The sequence below is a fragment of the Nycticebus coucang genome, chromosome 2 (genome assembly GCF_027406575.1).
Source record: "Nycticebus coucang isolate mNycCou1 chromosome 2, mNycCou1.pri, whole genome shotgun sequence".
NCBI lineage: Eukaryota > Metazoa > Chordata > Mammalia > Primates > Lorisidae > Nycticebus > Nycticebus coucang.
Window position 1 is genome coordinate 59,702,168 of NC_069781.1, and position 17,678 is coordinate 59,719,845.

The 17,678-nt window shown below is 43.7% G+C and overlaps 1 protein-coding gene across 2 annotated transcripts in view; it reads right to left on the minus strand.

Annotated features, from left to right (window-relative positions):
* Positions 1–4,051: 4,051 nt before the first annotated feature.
* Positions 4,052–17,678, minus strand: part of ADAMTSL1 (ADAMTS like 1) — a 1,032,656-nt gene continuing 1,019,029 nt past the window's right edge. For both annotated transcript variants that reach the window (XM_053571995.1, XM_053572002.1), the window contains 3 exons: positions 9,133–9,242; positions 7,972–8,192; positions 4,052–6,571 (listed from right to left, as the gene is read on the minus strand). In XM_053571995.1, the coding sequence (XP_053427970.1) occupies positions 6,465–6,571; positions 7,972–8,192; positions 9,133–9,242 (438 nt within the window). In that variant the 3' untranslated portion in view covers positions 4,052–6,464. The remainder of the gene's footprint in view (positions 6,572–7,971; positions 8,193–9,132; positions 9,243–17,678) is intronic.

Genomic DNA, 17,678 nt, shown 5'->3' on the forward strand with positions numbered 1-17,678 from the left:
CTTGACCATTAAGCATTTCCTAGATTTTCTTACCTGGTAACCAAGTTGTTCACAGCTTGTCTACTGTCCTTTGTGGAATTTATAAGGAAGTCAACTCTGGCCATCACAAAGTTCTAGTGGAGAAGGCAGGATTCCCAGGCATGCTTTCTGGTCTGAATGCTAACTGCAATCTCCCAGCCCCTACTAAACATTCTACTTAAACATAATTTATGTTCATGAGGAGAATCATTCCCTGCTGTCTGCTTTTCTTTCACTCACATAAAACTGCACATTTAATTTCTGTTTACACATTCATAAACCATATCTTTAGGAGAAGACTGGGAAATCCTTGGTTGAAGATGGGTTTTGCCTTTTGAAAACACAAAGGTGAGTGACATCTGTATATTGTGTCATCAGAGGCATGACACTTGTGGTTGATTGGGACCAGGTACCTCACAGAACCTGAGTGAAGTTGTAAACCTCTAGCTGACAAGGCAGTAGCCTAGTTTTCTTTGCAAAGCCTTGATTACCAACATCTTCTTTCCAATTTGGAGGTGGCAACAAAACAGTTGAAAATCTTCAGATGTTATGAGTAAGAAGCTGAGGTTTGGCCAAAGATGATAATCTTTGACAACCTTGTGCACATTTCACCTTAAAAAGCATCTACAAGTGAATGGGGGTGGGTGGATAAATGGGGAACAGAGAATAATTTGGAGAATTGATAGAATTTACTGGGTATTTGCTGGGAGAATGGGGACTGGATCCCATTCTCGGCAAAGGAAATCACCCCCAGAAAAAGAGGAAAACTGAAAAGCTGAGTGAGTCAGAACAAAGAAAGTCAGCTAGTTTACATTTAAGCCAGCCATTGCTAGCAAGCTTCTTGCCTTTTCTGAAATTCTAGCCTGTTGGGGATACAGTCTACAAACACTCTGCTGGGTCTGTGAGCGCTCTGAGGAGAATAATGGTCATAGAAGAGGCTATGACAAAGTCCTAGGAAAAGATACATCTTCTAGGGTGTTTCCTGCCCATAAAACAGGCAGACCAGATACCCATTATGGGGATTTATATTTGCCTGGGGCAGGGAGTATCTTGAGTCCTGAGATATGGGCAGAAGAGCTTATATCCCTTATTGCAGAGGAAGATCCTCTGTGGCAGTGATGGGAGGAAAATGCCTCCCTGCCATCCTTCAGAAGAGATTAACACCCGTGGCGTTTTACTCCACAGAGAACTAGAGGGTTTTAACACCTCTCTAGAAATCTGTGTGTGTGTGATCTCAAGCAGGAGACTCTCCCAATACAAGGCTCAGATTTTAGATTTCTGAAGGCTACCCTTAAGGTTAATAATAATAACAATAGGAGCTGATATGATCAATCCGAGAAACTGCTGATGTCTTTGTTCCCTTCTTCATCTTACCCTCTGGGCAAATAGACTCCAATAAAAGCAAAGTGGAGTAAACAGCAGGCCATTGCCAGATTCCCACAATGGGCAATGGACCCCTAAGCTTCCACTTTTAATTCTACTCTGTCTCATGTCTTTCTTTACCATCACTTCTAACTTTATAATTCTTTTGTTGATCACCACCAGTTTCCACAGGTCTCAGTGGACCCTGCTCTTGGGGTGGGACCCCAACCAGTAATCATTCTTTACTGGTTATTTCAAGGCTTAAATCAACACTAATATTGTTCTAATTGGCAGTATGTGACATGGGAGATAACTTTTTCTGATTTTACTCACATTCAACACACAAATATAAATCTCAAAGTCTTTAAATCATAGCTAAATCATAGAACAAATTGAGGGACACAGAGAGACAAGGCCAAAAGGATTAAACCTTATTTTGTTTCCTAATTTAGCCTTCCTTGGGTTAATTCACTTGACAGGTCAATTTTCATTGGGCAGTTTTCCAAATGCTCCATCCTTTTCTGTACTCCACCTAACCCTTTGTGGATAGTTTTGGTGGCTTTTGGGAGCCCTGAAGATAGATTACTGAGATGTCACTTATCTCATTGTAGTTGAGAACCATTGATGAAGTTGGATTATTTCCTTTGGGTTTATCTGCAGGGAGAAACAAGGGGATAACTGTGTGGTGTTTATGAGAAACTCTACCATGTACATGTGAGACATGCTTAATTTTAGCTTTTATTATTTGCTCATGAACGTGTCTCCATGTTTTTTAGTAACACAAATAAATGGTATGTGTACATTTGGGCATTTTTCACTGAGACTAGAATGTACATTGGGATTATAAGGACATTTTTCCTGGGAAGTATTTCTGGAAGTTTGTCTACATTTTGGTGAGTCTTTGAGTTGGTTACATGAATTGCTCTGTTTTCTTCCAAGACACAGAGTTTGGTTGACTATTGTGTAGTCAGTCTTAAGCTTTGAAGGAATAACTGATTTCTTTCTCAGTCCAAAATGGAAACACAGGAAGAATCTTACAAAGTTGACAGAAATAACATGAAATAGCAAAAATTTTCAGCTGTGTCCAGCATCTCTTCCAAAGTTAGCGTAGATGACAAAAAGAAGGATAAAAGCAAGTAACATTCAATGAGCACTTTGGGGCTACACCAGGCACGCTTATATTTTTCAACATGGATTAACAGATAGTTTTCTCACACTCTACCCTATATGGTATCCTCCTATTACAGGTGAGGAAGCTGAGGCATGAGTGGGCTTTGGTGACTCTTGACCATTCTGATCTTAATGGGCCCACAGATTTCCTGGAAATCTTAGGCTAATGAGGACTCCAGTTTGAGGAGTTACATCCCAGGCCTGGTCTGTGACTAAGATTTCAAACTCTTAAACTGTGGCTGGTTGCATCTTTTCATTCTGCTGATGTCTGTGATTGTGGCTGGACATATTTCCATACATTCTATGTGAGCTCTTCCCACCATTTGAGCTTTCTTGGGTTTTTTGTTCTGGCATCTCCAGCTCTGACCACCATTCTAGGGCCTCTGTAGGACATCATTTGGTTGCTGGTTTGTGAATATTCACAGTTATAGCATTGACTTTTTCTTTAATGCAAAACCTAAACATTAATAAATAATTGGAATTTCAAGATCTTCTGGTATAGTTTCACAGTGCTCCACAGGGGTGTGATGAGCAGGGGTGAGTTGCTGGAAAACAGGCTGAGTTGTGCTTTCAGACCATGGGTTGTCTGGAGCATATCTTACTGTGGTCCCTGTGTGGACATTATCTGGGCCTAGGGACATGCTGCCATTTCACTAGCGCCTATTTATGAAGTGCTCTACAAATGTGCTTTTGGTTTTTCTGCAGTAGCTATGTTTCTATTAAAATGCTTTAAAATATAGGGTGCTAGAAGCACTATAAGGGTGGAAGACTTGATTTTAGGGGAGGAGAAAGCGGTAGCTCCAGTAAACTATCCTATTGTCATCAGCTGCCAACTTCAAAACAGTAGAGAGGAGTGGTATGTGTGCTAAGGTGGCCATGGCATGGTCAGCTGCAGCACAGAAGGGCAGGAGGCTTTGTCTAGAGGCAGATTGCCTGAGTGTGAATCCTGCTTCCACAGCTGGGTGACTTTGGGCTTATCTGAGCTGCTATTTACCTATGTATAAATGGGGCTAATTGTAGGGTTGATATGAGCATTAAATCTAGTAGTGATCTGTAAATATTAGCCTTTGTTAATAGTGTACATCTAACATTTTACCACATAGCCACTTCACACTGTGAAGCAGGAAGGCTGACCTTGAGCAAGGATGCTCCCACACCCAAGTCTGCATGTATCGCAAGGGATGCTCCTGCTCTCACCTTTCCCTAGAGGTACTGTGGCTGCCATCTTCCTACTACATAGGGCTGTAAATGAGATGACTGTCAACTCACTGGGCTCTGCTCAGCCTGAATGAGTGTATACCCACAAGTGCAGTGCCTCTGGGTTCATTCTCTGAGCTGGCCCTTCCAGGCCTGGGCTTCCAGCTTTGCATGCTTCATGTTTCCACTTCAGCCAAACACAGATAACTGACTGGGAATCACCCAACCATCACAGACTTTTCTCATCCCCTGAGTAAAACACAGTGGCAAGGCTGAGCTTAAGAGAGACTCGGACGACAAGATTTAAATAAATAAGCTGTATTATCTGTACAAAAAATACAAATACAGTTTTGTGTTTTAGAGGAGGAAGTGTCTCCTTCCACATTATCCAGCAGCCCTAAATAATCGGGTGGTGCAGCTGAGTTGCAATTCACAGAACAAACATTAAATGTACATTCATCTCATGCAAGGAGCACACTGCTTCCCACCCCAAACCTAGGCCCTCCAGGTGGCTCTGAGCCCCACTGCCCCAAATCTGACATGTGGCATAGCCAGAGAATGCCTGCAATTCTGGAAATGCAAATATTTGCCACTGATTTTCAACAGCTAGTGAACTAGGCATAATTGACCACATTAGTGTGTTATGGAATTTGTCCCCATCATTCCATGCATAACTGCCCCGGCATCCCATGTGAGTTTTTACAATGTATTCTGTACACAGTGAATGGCTCCAGAGTTAAACACCAGGTTCTAATAAGAGTAGGAAAAATACAATAATCATGGGGTTTACAGGAACACAACTGTAGGAAATTAATAAAAAGCCCCCCCCAAAATACCTTTTTCTGGATGACAATGTACAATTATTAATATTGCACTTTTTTATACAAGAAATCCTAATAAATATTCACAAAAGATATACAGACATAGAAAACATTCTCTTTTATTTTAAATAAACATTACACTGATTTTTAGTAACATGATTTCTTAGAGCCTATTTTCAGGGTGAGGAAGAGAGAAACCCAAACTAATTTTCCACAGCTAACCTGGGGAAGATAGAGATTAACATTATCTTTCTCTGAAGTTTTACTTTTAGGCTGGCTGATGTCAGTGGTGGCCCTGGGGTGAGTGGCATTTCATGAGTGTGTACGTGAGGGGAAGCTTATGGCAGCGGTGTGAGGTGAGTGACTCTGGCTGCCCTTCCTTGCCCTGATGTCTAGGCTTGGGCTGCTCAGAGGAAGGAGGTAAAAAGGCCTTGCCTGATGTTGCTGGGCTGCAGGAGTGATTTGCCCAGGAGTCCCAGTTTTCATCTCACTATATGACTTTGCCCTGGCCACTTCACCATAGCTGATGTGCGTAAAATGTGCGCGCTGCTTGCCTGCTGAATTAATTATTGAATCACCAAAATGGGTGTTAATTACTATAAATTTGAAAGGATTGTGCTATATGTGGGGGGAAAGCCTTTGTAGACTGTGTTGTAAGCTTCAGCTATCCTTGGGCTTTGCCCCAGCTCCCCAGCCCGGCCCTAACCTGCTAGATAAATACTACAGAGTGGCTCTCCCTGTGCTGAGGGAGGCCTGCAGACCCCAGGGTGGCAGCCAGAAGAGGCAGGGCATGCTGAGAGATGCTGTGAGCACACACAAACCCATTGTTCCCACCCTGGTCCCTGGCTGGCTCTGGAAAGGAGTGGTTGCTGCAACCTGATAGATATTGTGGCAAACTGATTAATGAATTGATCTAGAGCAGCAAAGGCCACATAGGGAGAAAATTCAGCCCATGCATGCTCAGAATGCCCCTGGCCCAGAGCAATGAGTTCCCAGAGGTGGGAAATTCTTGATTCAGATGAAGAGGTGCCAGGGATGGCCTCACTGCATAGCCAGGTGGTGACCTCTTTTTGGCTTTGCTGTAGCCGCATGGGCAGGAAGTTTACTCAGATAGCAAGGGAGGGGGGACATGCCTCCACTCCTCTGCCACAGAGGCTGTTATGTCCTACCACACAATGTGGGCACACCATGGAAGCAGTGTGAGCCTCACGTGGCTGCCCAGAAGCCCTCCTGCCCGCCTGCTCCTCCCTGCTGGGTGCACACAGGCTGCTTTTTGCTTCTGTCCCTTTCCTCCTTACGTTACTTTCTGCATGGCTGTGTGCCTTAGACTTTGCTCCCTTCTTTACTTCTACCTACCCACGTTTTCAGTTCTCTGTGCCCCCCCACTAGAAGATTTGTCTCAGTATAGGGTCCCCCTCCTTCCTTGTCCTAATGGTGAGGAAGGGGACAGAGGCAGAGGCACCCGGGAAGGAGCAGCACACTGTGGCATTGACTGTGTTTCTAGGAAAGACAGTTGGTTGTCTGACATTTGCACTAATACTCACCAACTCCTTGGCTCCCTGGGGGCCGTGCCTGCCTCGTCCTACGTCTCTTTAAGGTCCAGGCTTGGAAGGGAGCCCCTGGTCTGACAGCCCCTGCCATCTGTTTGGCAGCCTCTGCAGCCTCCTTTAGACACCCGATCCTTCCTTTCCCTCCACTCTGCCCTCCTGCTAACTGATAGGGGAACGCAGGTCCTCCTGATTGAGGGTGGAGATGGAGGGCAGGGAAGGAGGTTGGAGGACGCTGTGTGGGGTGGAGAGGAGGAAAATAAATAAATAAACAAGAAAGCGTAAGTTCTATCCAAGGTGGGTGCGTGAGTCCTTTGGCCAGGGTAGAGTTCTTTCTTGTGCCCTGTCTTCATGCTTTGCCACACGTTCCGCAACAGCGAGATTTAAACTGGCTGAGCTGGCAGAGTTTCAGCTGTTTCACCTTCTCACAGTATCTGGTGGTATCTCTGCACTCCACTGGGAAAGAGAGGGCAGGGAGAGGGGACAAGAGGAGATATGAAACAGACATGTAGCCATTTGGGATGCAGCCCAGGCACTGGGCTGCTGGGTGCTTCCTGGGGTCTGCCTCGGTCACGGCTCCCCATCCCCTCTGGGTAGGCCTCACTCTGGCAGAGCTCCGCTACCTGCCCCCCAGGCTGCCTGCACTATCTGGCTGAGTGGTGGGCTCTGTTCCTGGGCTTCTTTGCCGCCTTCCCAATAGCTCCCTCCATTCCCTGGTGGTGCTGTCCTCCCCTGGCCTTGGGCCCAGCTCACTCCTGGCAAGCTCACTATTCCCTGTGGGCTTTTAGCAAGAGATAGTTCCCAAAAGGGCTGAATTCCGCCGTGCTTTGAAGAGTGTGTAAGGGAGGCTCTCTTGGCATTTAACACTCTGTTAAGCTTTGTTTTGTTACCTTTTCATCCTAGGCCTCTCTGCTCCTTCCACCCACTGCACCTTGAACACAGCACCATGCTGTGGTGTTCATGCTGTTCCTGTTCAGTTTTGGTGCAGACTAGCTGATTCTCAAATACTGGTGTGGATTTGGTTTGGTAAGTCTGTCTTAATGACCTGCACTTCAACACTGGCATTCTCTGTGTACGTGTGCTGACACAAATAAGGGTCAGCACTGCCCCTGAGGTCAAAGGTCACCCCTCCTCCAGTGTTTAAAGAGAATCGGGCTGTTGGCTTACAGGGCATCTGCCTTAGTCCTGGGGATCTATTGCTCAGTGAGGCTCAGTTTGGGGGAAACTGCACTCTTACATTTGTTTTTTATGTCCTGTTGTTTGCCTGAGACTGTGGTCTTCTTCCTCATGGGAAAACACCTCCAATTTGGGTTTTGGGTTCAGAGGAAGAAAAAACAGATCTCTACCCAATTGGAATACAAATAAATGTTGGTGTTGGGCTGAGGAGGATCCAGACTCCTGCCCAGTTCTTGTGGATGCCGTGTAGCAGAGAAGGAAGGAGGTGTCAGCAGACCCTTGTTTGGTGACAGGCAGAGCAAGGATGGGGCAAAGCTGGCCAAGTGGGAGGCTGTGTCAGCGTCAGCTGTGCTTCCTCTTTAGTAGCCTCTGAGAGCCTGAGCCAACCAGCCGGACCGACTGCAGGTGAGCTGCAGGCTGGCTGCCTCCAGCACTTGGCCAGGATAGAGACTGTGGAAGCCCTTTGGCCACACCCTACCGGTTTGGTGGTCTGGATATGTGTATCCACATCTAGCACACACCCACGCACCCCACTGAAAATGCTTAACTCTGGCCCCAGCCCACAATCCTCGGGGAAGCTGACCCAATGGCCCTATGCTCAGGTGTGGTCCCAGGGACTGCCCTCTGCATCTGATGCAGTATAGGGAATTTACAGAAGCTTCGTTGGGGCTGGAACGTACTGTTTTCACATGGGGTGATGTTGCAGCGCTGCCAGTTGGCAGGCCGGGGCCCCCAGGAGCACAGGTGCTCAGGGACTGCCTTGCTGGTGCGGGCGTGCACACACTCCACTCGCCGGGACTGGAAGCCATAGTTGCCGCAGGTTGCAGTGCACAGGGTCCACAGGCTGACCCTCCAATGTACGCTGCAGGCCTCTGACCAGCAGTTCTGGGTGCTCACAGGCCTGCAGAAGGAGGGTGGCAGGGTTAAGATCTGCGTCTGTGGGTGCTGGGTGGATGGGGCAGATGTGGAAACAATACTGCAAACCCAGAAAAGTCAGGCAACTTCCTCTAACTGGGCCTCCATCTGCTCTTCTCTCCAATATATATGTGTCATTCCGTGACCTGAGAATGAGCTCCGTGCAGCATGGAGGCTGGCAGAGGCAGAACCTGGAGCCTGGTTTCAAGGACTGGAGTCTTAGGTGAGGTGCTGAGTCCTTCCCCCAGGTGGACATCTACAGGGAGGTCTGATAGCAATGGGGACTAAATACAAATGATAGGTTGAGACCCAGGAACAAGGGTCTTCATCTTAACCTAAATTCTAGCAGGAAGTCAACAAGAGTGAAGGTGGGTACAATACATGGGTATATTGTACATTTCCTGGCTGAAGGGCACTACTACGACTCAAGACTTTAACCTTACAATAGCAAACTGGGTCACATAATCATATGTACTCATGTATCAATCAACTTGAAATAAAAATCAACAATTAAAAAAAAAAACACAAGACTGAAGGGCTAGCGCAACCTTTGAGGTCTGGTGGCCATTGTGCAGACCCCATCTCCTGCCCACCCCACCCCCCACCCCTGCCCCTGTTGGGGGAGGGGTTAGTGCAGGTCTCATGTGGTATCAGGTCTCTGTCTCTCAGAAGAATAATATCCTGTGCACTCTTTGTCTTCAAGAAAGAAAAGCCCAGCCTGGCCCATTAGGCAAGCACAAAGCCACCACTGAGCTTTCTACCTCTGGGGAGGCCAGTGGTGTGCGGTGAATGGAGGCGAGAGGGCAGGTGTGTGACCCCTGGGACTGTGGAGGTGGGAGGAGAAACCCTCACTCACCACCATCTGTCTGTGCTATTGATGCCAGGGGTGGGGAAAGGAGGTTTCTCTTACCAGGGCTTTCTCTTACCTTGGAAGGGCACTGCACTGCTCTGATGGTAAGGTGATGCCATCCCGTGTCTGGCAGAAGACTTGTCTGTGTTGCACAGCTAGATGAGGCCCAATGCAAGGTCCATTACACTGGAAAGCAGAGAAAGGTGATAAATGTAACATTGGCCCAGGCAAGGGTAGAGGCTGCAATGTTTAGGCTACATGGGACACAAGATCTTCATGCAGGGTCTCATTGGAGGCTCTCAGATCATCCACCTTTCTCCTTTTTGGGCCAACTAAAGGACATTCATCGACATCTCTTCTTTATGCCAGAGTGGGATGGTTAGCTTTCATGTGGTCTGCATTCTGCTAGCACATGGCTAAACCCCCTTTCAGATTAGCCACATTAAAGATCTCTTGGCTTAATGTGCTAGGAGAATGGGGGGAAGATTTTAGAGCTGAAGACCTAAATAAACCTCCCCTTCTGCTTCAGTGTGGGGGGCAATTTGGCTTATTGTTTTCTTGCTAAATTCGTTCAAATAACCAACTCCATTTCTTTCTTTTCCTCAGCTTTATTTTCTCCAGTTTAAATCCAGAATGTTTCAACACAAAGCAGATTTATATATGCATAGTCCCTCATATTCTCTTGCTATATACTCATGGAGATTGTTAAGCTTTCTCCAGAGTTGGTAGAGCCTGATCCCATCATAGCAAATGCCCATAACACTTGCCTATAAAATACAAAAGCAGCAGGCGCTTAACCAACATCTGCTATTTTAGTAGAATGAGAGAACAGACATCCACGGAGGTCACTTTAGAACAAAGACCCTAAACTTGGGGGTCTTTGGATCCCTAGGGTTCCATCGAAGGCAGTAGCGGGGTGTTAATCCTTAGCATTACGAGCAGAAATTTTGTGTTTATTGACATTTTTCTAGCAGGAGGTTCCCTCTAGCTTTCATCACGTACTCAAAGAGATCCCTGGCCTCAAAGGTCAAGAACCACTGAACGGGAAGAATTTAAGGTAAGTCCTCTTGGGGAAGACAGTTATGCCCAAGCCCAGACAACAGGGCTCAGTAAGACACTATTAGTCACAATGACACAGGGTATTTGAAGTAAATGTAAAAAATGCCTTCTTGATGCCAACTATTTGAAAGGTCACTTTATCACCTGTGCTTTTGGTGTGATATTTAAGAAATCATGGCCAAATCCAATGTCATGAAATGTTTCTCCTATGTTTTCTTCTAAAATTTTTATATTATACTTTTATCTTTTACTGTTTGAGTTAATTTTTATATATGGTAGAAGGTAAGGGTACAACTTAATATGTTGCTTGTGATACCCAACACCATTGAAAAGAGTGTTCTTTCTCCATTGAATGGTCTTGTTGCACTTGTCAAAAATCATGTCACCACATTTTTAAAAGGCTTGTTTTTGGCCTCTGTTCTATTCCTTTGGTCTGTATGTCTGTCTTTATGCAGTACTATACTGTTTTGTAACATTATAGTAAGTTTTTAAAAAAATTCAGAATTTTACAGGGGTATAGATGTTTTGGTTATGTAATTTGCTTTTGTACATTTTAAGTCAAAGTCATAAGCATGCTCTTCATGCAGAACATGTGTATTGCACCAGTTAGGTATGAAGTTACTCAATCCCTCCTCCCACCTATTTGATGTATGTTGTGTTTTATTTCCATATGTCCACATAAGTGTTGATAGACTAGTTCTAATTTAGGATTTAGTATATGTGTTGTTTCTTTCTCCGTTCTTGTGATATTTCACTTAGAAGAATGGTCTCCAGTTCCATCCAGGTTGTTACAAAAGACAGTGGATTACCACATATTTTATGGCTGAATGGTACTCCACGGTATACATACACCACATTAATCTACTCGTGTATTGGCAGGCACTTAGGTTATGTCCACATCTTTGCAATTGTAAATTGTACTGCAAAATGGCCTTTTTTCCTCCTTTGTGTAAATACCTAGTAGTGGGATTGCTGGATCAAATGATAGGTCTACTTTTAGTTCTTTGAGGTATTTTGAGTTTGCAGTCCTATTGGCAGTATATAAGTGTTCCTTTTCTGGATTCATGCCAGCATCTATTGTTTTTGGACTTTTGGGTGACAGCCGTTCTCACTGTAGTTGGGTAATTGTGGTTTCGATTTGCGTTTCCCTGATAGAGATGTTGAGCATATTTTTGTGTTTATTGGCCAGTACACTATCTTCCTTTGAGAATTTTCTGTACATGTCTTTTGCCCACTTTTCAATGGGGTAGTTGAATTTTTTCTTGCTGATGTATTTGAGTTTTTTGTAGATTCTGGTTATCAGCCTTTTATTAGATGGATAGCATGCAAATATTTTCTCCCATTCTGGAAGGTTGTCTATTTATTGATTGTGGCCTTAGCTGTGCAGTTACTTTTTAATTTAATCAGGTCCCATTTATTATTATTATTATTTTTTATTTTTATTTTTTTATTGTTAAATCATAGCTGTGTACATTAGTGCAATCGCCTGTACCCATTCTAAGATGCACCATAGATGTGGCCCCACCCATTAACCTCCCTCCACCAAAACCTCCCCCCTCCCTGCCCCTTCCTTGGCCCTTTCCCCATAGTCTTGTGCTATAGCTGGGTTATAGTCTTCATGTGAAAGCTATAATTTAGATTCATAGTAGGGCTGAGTACATTGGATACTTTTTCTTCCATTCCTGAGATACTTTGCTAAGAAGAATATATTCCAGCTCCATCCATGTAAACATTAAAGAGGTAAAGGCTCCATCTTTCTTTAAGGCTGCATAGTATTTCATGGTATACATGTACCACAATTTGCTAGTCCATTCCTGGGTCAATGGGCACTTGGGCTTCTTCCATGACTTAGCAATTATGAATTGGGCTGCAATAAATATTCTGGTACAGATGTCTTTATTATATTGTGACTTTTGGCATTCTAGGTATAAACCTAGTAAAGGAATTACAGGATCAAATGGCAGGTCTATTTTTAGGTCTCTAAGTATTCTCCAAACATCCTTCCAGAAGGAACGTATTAGTGTGCATTCCCACCAGCAGTGTAGAAGTGTGCCCTTTCCTCCACATCCACGCCAACATTTCTGGTTTTGGGATTTTGTTATGTGGGCTACTCTTACTGGGGTTAGGTGATATCTCAGAGTAGTTCTGATTTGCATTTCTCTGATGATTAAGGATGATGAGCTTTTTTTCATGTGTTTGTAGATTTTGCGTCGGTCTTCTTTAGAGAAGTTTCTCTTCAAGTCCCTTGCCCACCCTGAAATGGGGTCACGTGTTCTTTTCTTGCTAATAAATTTGAGTTCTCTGTGGATTCTGGTTATTAGACCTGTATAACCTGCAAATATTTTCTCCCATTCTGAGGGCTGTCTGCTTGCTTTACTCACTATGTTCTTGGCTGTGCAGAAGCTTTTTAGTTTGATCAGGTACCAGTAGTGTATTTTTGATACTGCTTCAATTGCCTGGGGAGTCCTCATAAAATATTCACCCAGGCCGATTCTTTCAACGGTTTTCCCTGCACTTTCTTCAAGTATTTTTATAGTTTCATGTCTTAAGTTTAAATCTTTTATCCAGTGAGAGTCTATCTTAGTTAATAGTGAAAGGTGTGGGTCCAGTTTCAATCTTCTACAGGTTGCCAGCCAGTTTACACAGCACCATTTGTGAAATAGGGAATGTTTTCCCCAGTGAATGTTTTTAATTGGCTTGTCAAAGATCAAATAATGGTAAGTAGCTGGATCCATCTCTTGGGTCTCTATTCTGTTCCAGACATCTACTTCTTTGCTTTTGTGCCAGTACCATGCTGTTTTGATCACTATGGATTTATAGTACAGTCTCAGGTCTGGTAGCGTGATTCCTCCTGCTTTGTGTTTATTGCTCAGTAATGTTTTGGCTATTCGAGGTTTTTTCTGATTCCATATAAAACGAAGTATTATTTTTTCAACATGTTTAAAGTATGACAATGGAGCTTTAATAGTAATTGCATTAAAATTATATATTGCTTTGGGCAGTATGGACATTTTAACAATGTTGATTCTTCCCAGCCATGAGCATGGTATGTTTTTCCATCTGTTAACATCTTCGGCTATTTCTTTTCTTAGAGTTTCATAGTTCTCTTTGTAGAGATCTTTCACGTCCTTTGTTAGGTATACTCCCAAATATTTCATCTTCTTTGGCACTACTGTGAAAGGAATAGAGTCCTTGACTGTTTGTTCGGCTTGGTTATTGTTGGTATATATAAAGGCTACAGATTTATGGGTGTTGATTTTGTAGCCTGAGACATTGTTATATTCCTTGATCACTTCTAAAAGTTTTGTAGTAGAATCCCTAGTGTTTTCCAGATATACCATCATATCATCTGCGAAGAGTGAAAGTTTGATCTCTTCTGACCCTATGTGGCTACCCTTGATCGCCTTTTCTTCCCTAATTGCAATGGCTAAAACTTCCATTACAATGTTAAAGAGCAATGGTGAATGGGCAACCTTGCCTGGTTCCTGCTCTAAGTGGAAATGATTTCAATTTAACTCCATTCAATACGATATTGGCTGTGGGTTTGCCGTAGATGGCCTCTATTAGTTTAAGAAATGTCCCTTCTATACCAATTTTCTTAAGTGCTCTGATCATGAAGGGATGCTGGATATTATCAAGCTTTTTCTGCATCAAATGAAAGAATCATATGCTCTTTATTTTTAAGTTTGTTTATGTGTTGAATTACATTTATCGATTTACATATGTTGAACCAGCCTTGAGACCCTGGGATAAATCCGACTTGGTCATGGTGTATAATTTTTTTGATGTGTTGTTGGATTCTGTTTGTTAGGATCTTATTGAGTATTTTAGCCTCAATATTTATTAGTGATATTGGTCTATAATTTTCTTTTCTTATTGTCTGTCCCTGGTTTGGGGATCAAGGTGATGTTTGCTTCGTAGAATGTGCTGGGTAATATTCCTTCTTTTTCTATATTTTGGAAGAGGTTTAGTAGTATAGGTACTAGTTCTTCCTTAAATGTTTGGTAGAATTCTGACATAAAGCCATCTGGTCCTGGGCTTTTCTTTTTAGGGAGATTTTGTATAGTTGATGCTATTTCAGAACTTGATATAGGCCTGTTCAACATTTCCACTTCATTCTGGCTAAGTCTTGGTAGGTGGCGTACTTCCAGGTGTTGGTAAATTTCTTTCATATTTTCATATTTCTGAGCGTAGAGTTTCTTGTAATATTCGTTAAGGATTTTTTTAATTTCTGAGGGGTCTGTTGTTATTTCATCATTACCATTTCTGATTGATGAAATTAGAGATTTTAGTCTTTTTTTCCGGGTTAGGTTGGCTAAAGGTTTATCTATTTTATTGATCTTTTCAAAAAAACAGCTTTTGGTTTTATTGATCTGTTGTATAATTCTTTTGTTTTCAATTTCATTTAATTCTGCTCTGATTTTGATTATTTCTTTTCTTCTGATGCATTTGGGGTTGAAGTGTTCTTCTTTCTCCAGTTGCTTGAGATGTTCCATTAAGTTATTGACTTCCTCTCTTTCCGTTTTCTTGAGGAAGGCTTGCAGTGCTATAAATTTCCCTCTTAGGACTGCCTTTGCAGTATCCCAGATGTTCTGGTAATTTGTGTCTTGATTGTTGTTTTGTTCCAAAAATATGGTGATTTCCTTCTTAATCTCATCTATAACCCATGTATCCTTCAGCATAAGGTTGTTTAGCTTCCATGTTTTTGTATGGGTATGCAGGTTCCTGTTGTTATTGAGTTCAACTTTTATTCCATAATGGTCTGAGAGGATGCAAGGAATAATTTCTATTTTTTAAAATTTGCTAAGGTTAGATTTGTGGCCTAGGATGTGGTCGATCTTGGAGTATGTTCCGTGGGCTGATGAGAAGAATGTGTATGCAGTTTTTTGGGGATGAAATGTTCTGTAGATGTCTGTAAGTCCAGATGTTGAATGGTTGAGTTTAAATCTAAAATTTCTTTGCTTAGCTTCTTTTTGGAGGATCTATCCAAGACTGCTAAAGGGGTGTTAAAATCTCCAACTACTATGGAAGTGGAGGAAATCGAGTTGCTCATGTCTGTTAGAGTTTCTCTTATAAATTGAGTTGTGTTGTGGTTGGGTGCATAAATATTAATAATTGAGATCTCATCATATTGAGTATTACCTTTAACAAATATGAAGTGTCCATCCTTATCTTTAGTTATTTTGGTTGGTTTAAAGCCTGTTGTATCTGTCAACAGGATTGCAACGCCTGCTTTTTTGTGCTTTCCATTTGCCTGGAATATAGATGACCATCCCTTCACCTTGAGTCTATATCTGTCTTTTAATGTAAGATGCGATTCTTGGATGCAGCAGATATCTGGCTTGAGTTTTTGTATCCAGTCCGCCAACCTATGCCTCTTTATAGGACAATTTAAACCATTCACATTAATTGAGAGTATTGATAAGCCTTTCGAGAGACCGGTGGACATTTTTAATCCTTTTGCGACTGTGGAAGTTGGAATTTGATCAAAAATTTTTTGGGTGGGTTTACTTTTGTGGTGGAGAATTACGCTGTTCTTTATGGAGGATAGGTCTAAGAATGTTTTGGAGAGCTGGCTTAGTTGTGGCAAATTTCTTCAACATGTGAATGTCATTTAAGTATTTAATTTCTCTGTCATAAATGAAGCTCAGTTTAGCTGGGTACAGGATCCTGGGTTGAAAGTTTTCAGCAGAGCGATCTGCAGTTATTCTGATATTCTTCCCCTTGTAGGTAATGGTTTTCTTTCGTCTGGCAGCTTTCAGAATTTTCTCCTTCATATTAACTTTAGTGAAATTGATTATGGTGTGTCTGGGGGATGTCTTATTTGAGTTGAGTCATGCTGGAGTTCTGAAACTGTCTGCTATCTGAATTTCGGAATCTCTTGGCATGTCTGGAAAGTTCTCCTTCATAATCTCATGGAGAAGAGACTCTGTGCCTTGTGAAGCCACTTCATCACTTTCGGGGATCCCTATAAGACGAACATTGGTTTTCTTCAAATTATCCGAGAGCTCTCTGAGAGAGTGGTCTGTTTTTGCTCTCCATTTCTCTTCTTCTTTGAGGGTTTGGCAGCATTCGAAAGCTTTGTCTTCAATGTCAGAAATCGTTACTTCTGCATACTCCATTCTGTTACTGAGGGATTCTACTGTGTTTCTCAGATCTTTGAGGGATGTGACTTCTTGTCTCAATGTGTCAAAATCTTTGGGCATTTGGACTTTGAATCTGTTGAATTCTTGGGATAACTTTTGGAATTCTAATTTGATCTTATTTGCTATCCAGATCCTGAATTCAATTTCTGACGTCTCAGCTATTTGTTTGTGCATGGGGTCTTGTGCTGTTCTGCCCCATTGATCCTTGGGGGAGTTGATCTACTCTGATTATTCATATTGCCAGAGTTTTTCTGTTGATTTCACCTCATGATTGTTTTTCACTGTTGTCTCTGGTTGTCCTCAGAGTTGGGGAGATCTCTCTCCAAGATTAGACCCCAGGGGGATCACTCTATTGTTGCTGGATCTTTGTAGGGAGTGACCTGTGTAGTTCCTCGGGGGCTGCTCTAGCTAGGGAGTTCTGGTTGTGCAAGGAGCTCCGGTTTGTGACACACCCGGATCCAGCAACAGGGCTGGGGGTGGTGCGCACGGTTCTGGGAGTGCCAGGTGCCCAGTGACTTTGGCACAGAGAGCCCAAGGCTCCAGCAGTCTCTGGCCAGGAGAAGAGCTCTGCGCAGAGGCAGGGAGTGCTCCAAAGGGCATGCAGCTACCAGAGTCCCTGTCCAGATGAATGGGCTAGTGTGGAAGCTGGGAGGATACAGGACGGAGGACGCAGGGTTGCGTGGCTCCCGCAGTTCCTGGTCAGGGAATGTGGAGGCCCGGTGGGTGCGGATCACTGGTCAGGGGTCACTGCACAGCTCTTATGGAGGTCTGGGCGGTGCCAAGCCCAGGAGTTTGAGATTGCTATCAGCTGTGACGTCACAGTACTCTACCCAGGGCAACAGCCCAAGGCTCCAGTGTGCCAAAACCGTCTCACTCTTCCCCTAAGGATTAAGGCTGTAAGGCAGCTCAGTCCCCACCTTTAGGCTGCTCAGTCAGTAGGTTACTTTGACCCGCCCAATCCTTGCTCTGAGACCCTGAGGGCGGAGCTTGCCGGGGCAGTTCTTTCAGAATGGCTTCCTGCGCCCAGCTCAGTGGCTCAGTCTGGGGCCCCAGACAATGCCCAAAGTTCTCCACACTCCTGCTCAAGCTCTCCCCAAGGCAGTTCAACTGAGTGCCAAGTCCAAGAACACCAAAACAGTTGACAGGTAAGGCCTTTCCGATTTGCAGTCTCACTGCTGCTTATACTTACGGTTGCCTGCGTGATTAGGTTGATCGAACATATGCAACCACTTGCCAGTTTTCCACTGTTTTTGTCCTCCTCTTGGGGTCCAGAAGTCCCTTGCTGGCTCCCTGTATCCTCAAAGGGATGATTATAGGCAGATCCCACCGGCCAGAGATGCCTGGAGTCTTGTCTCCCCAGACTCATTGTTCCCAGTTGCAGGGAAGCTGTTACTTGGCTGCCATCTTTAATCTCTCT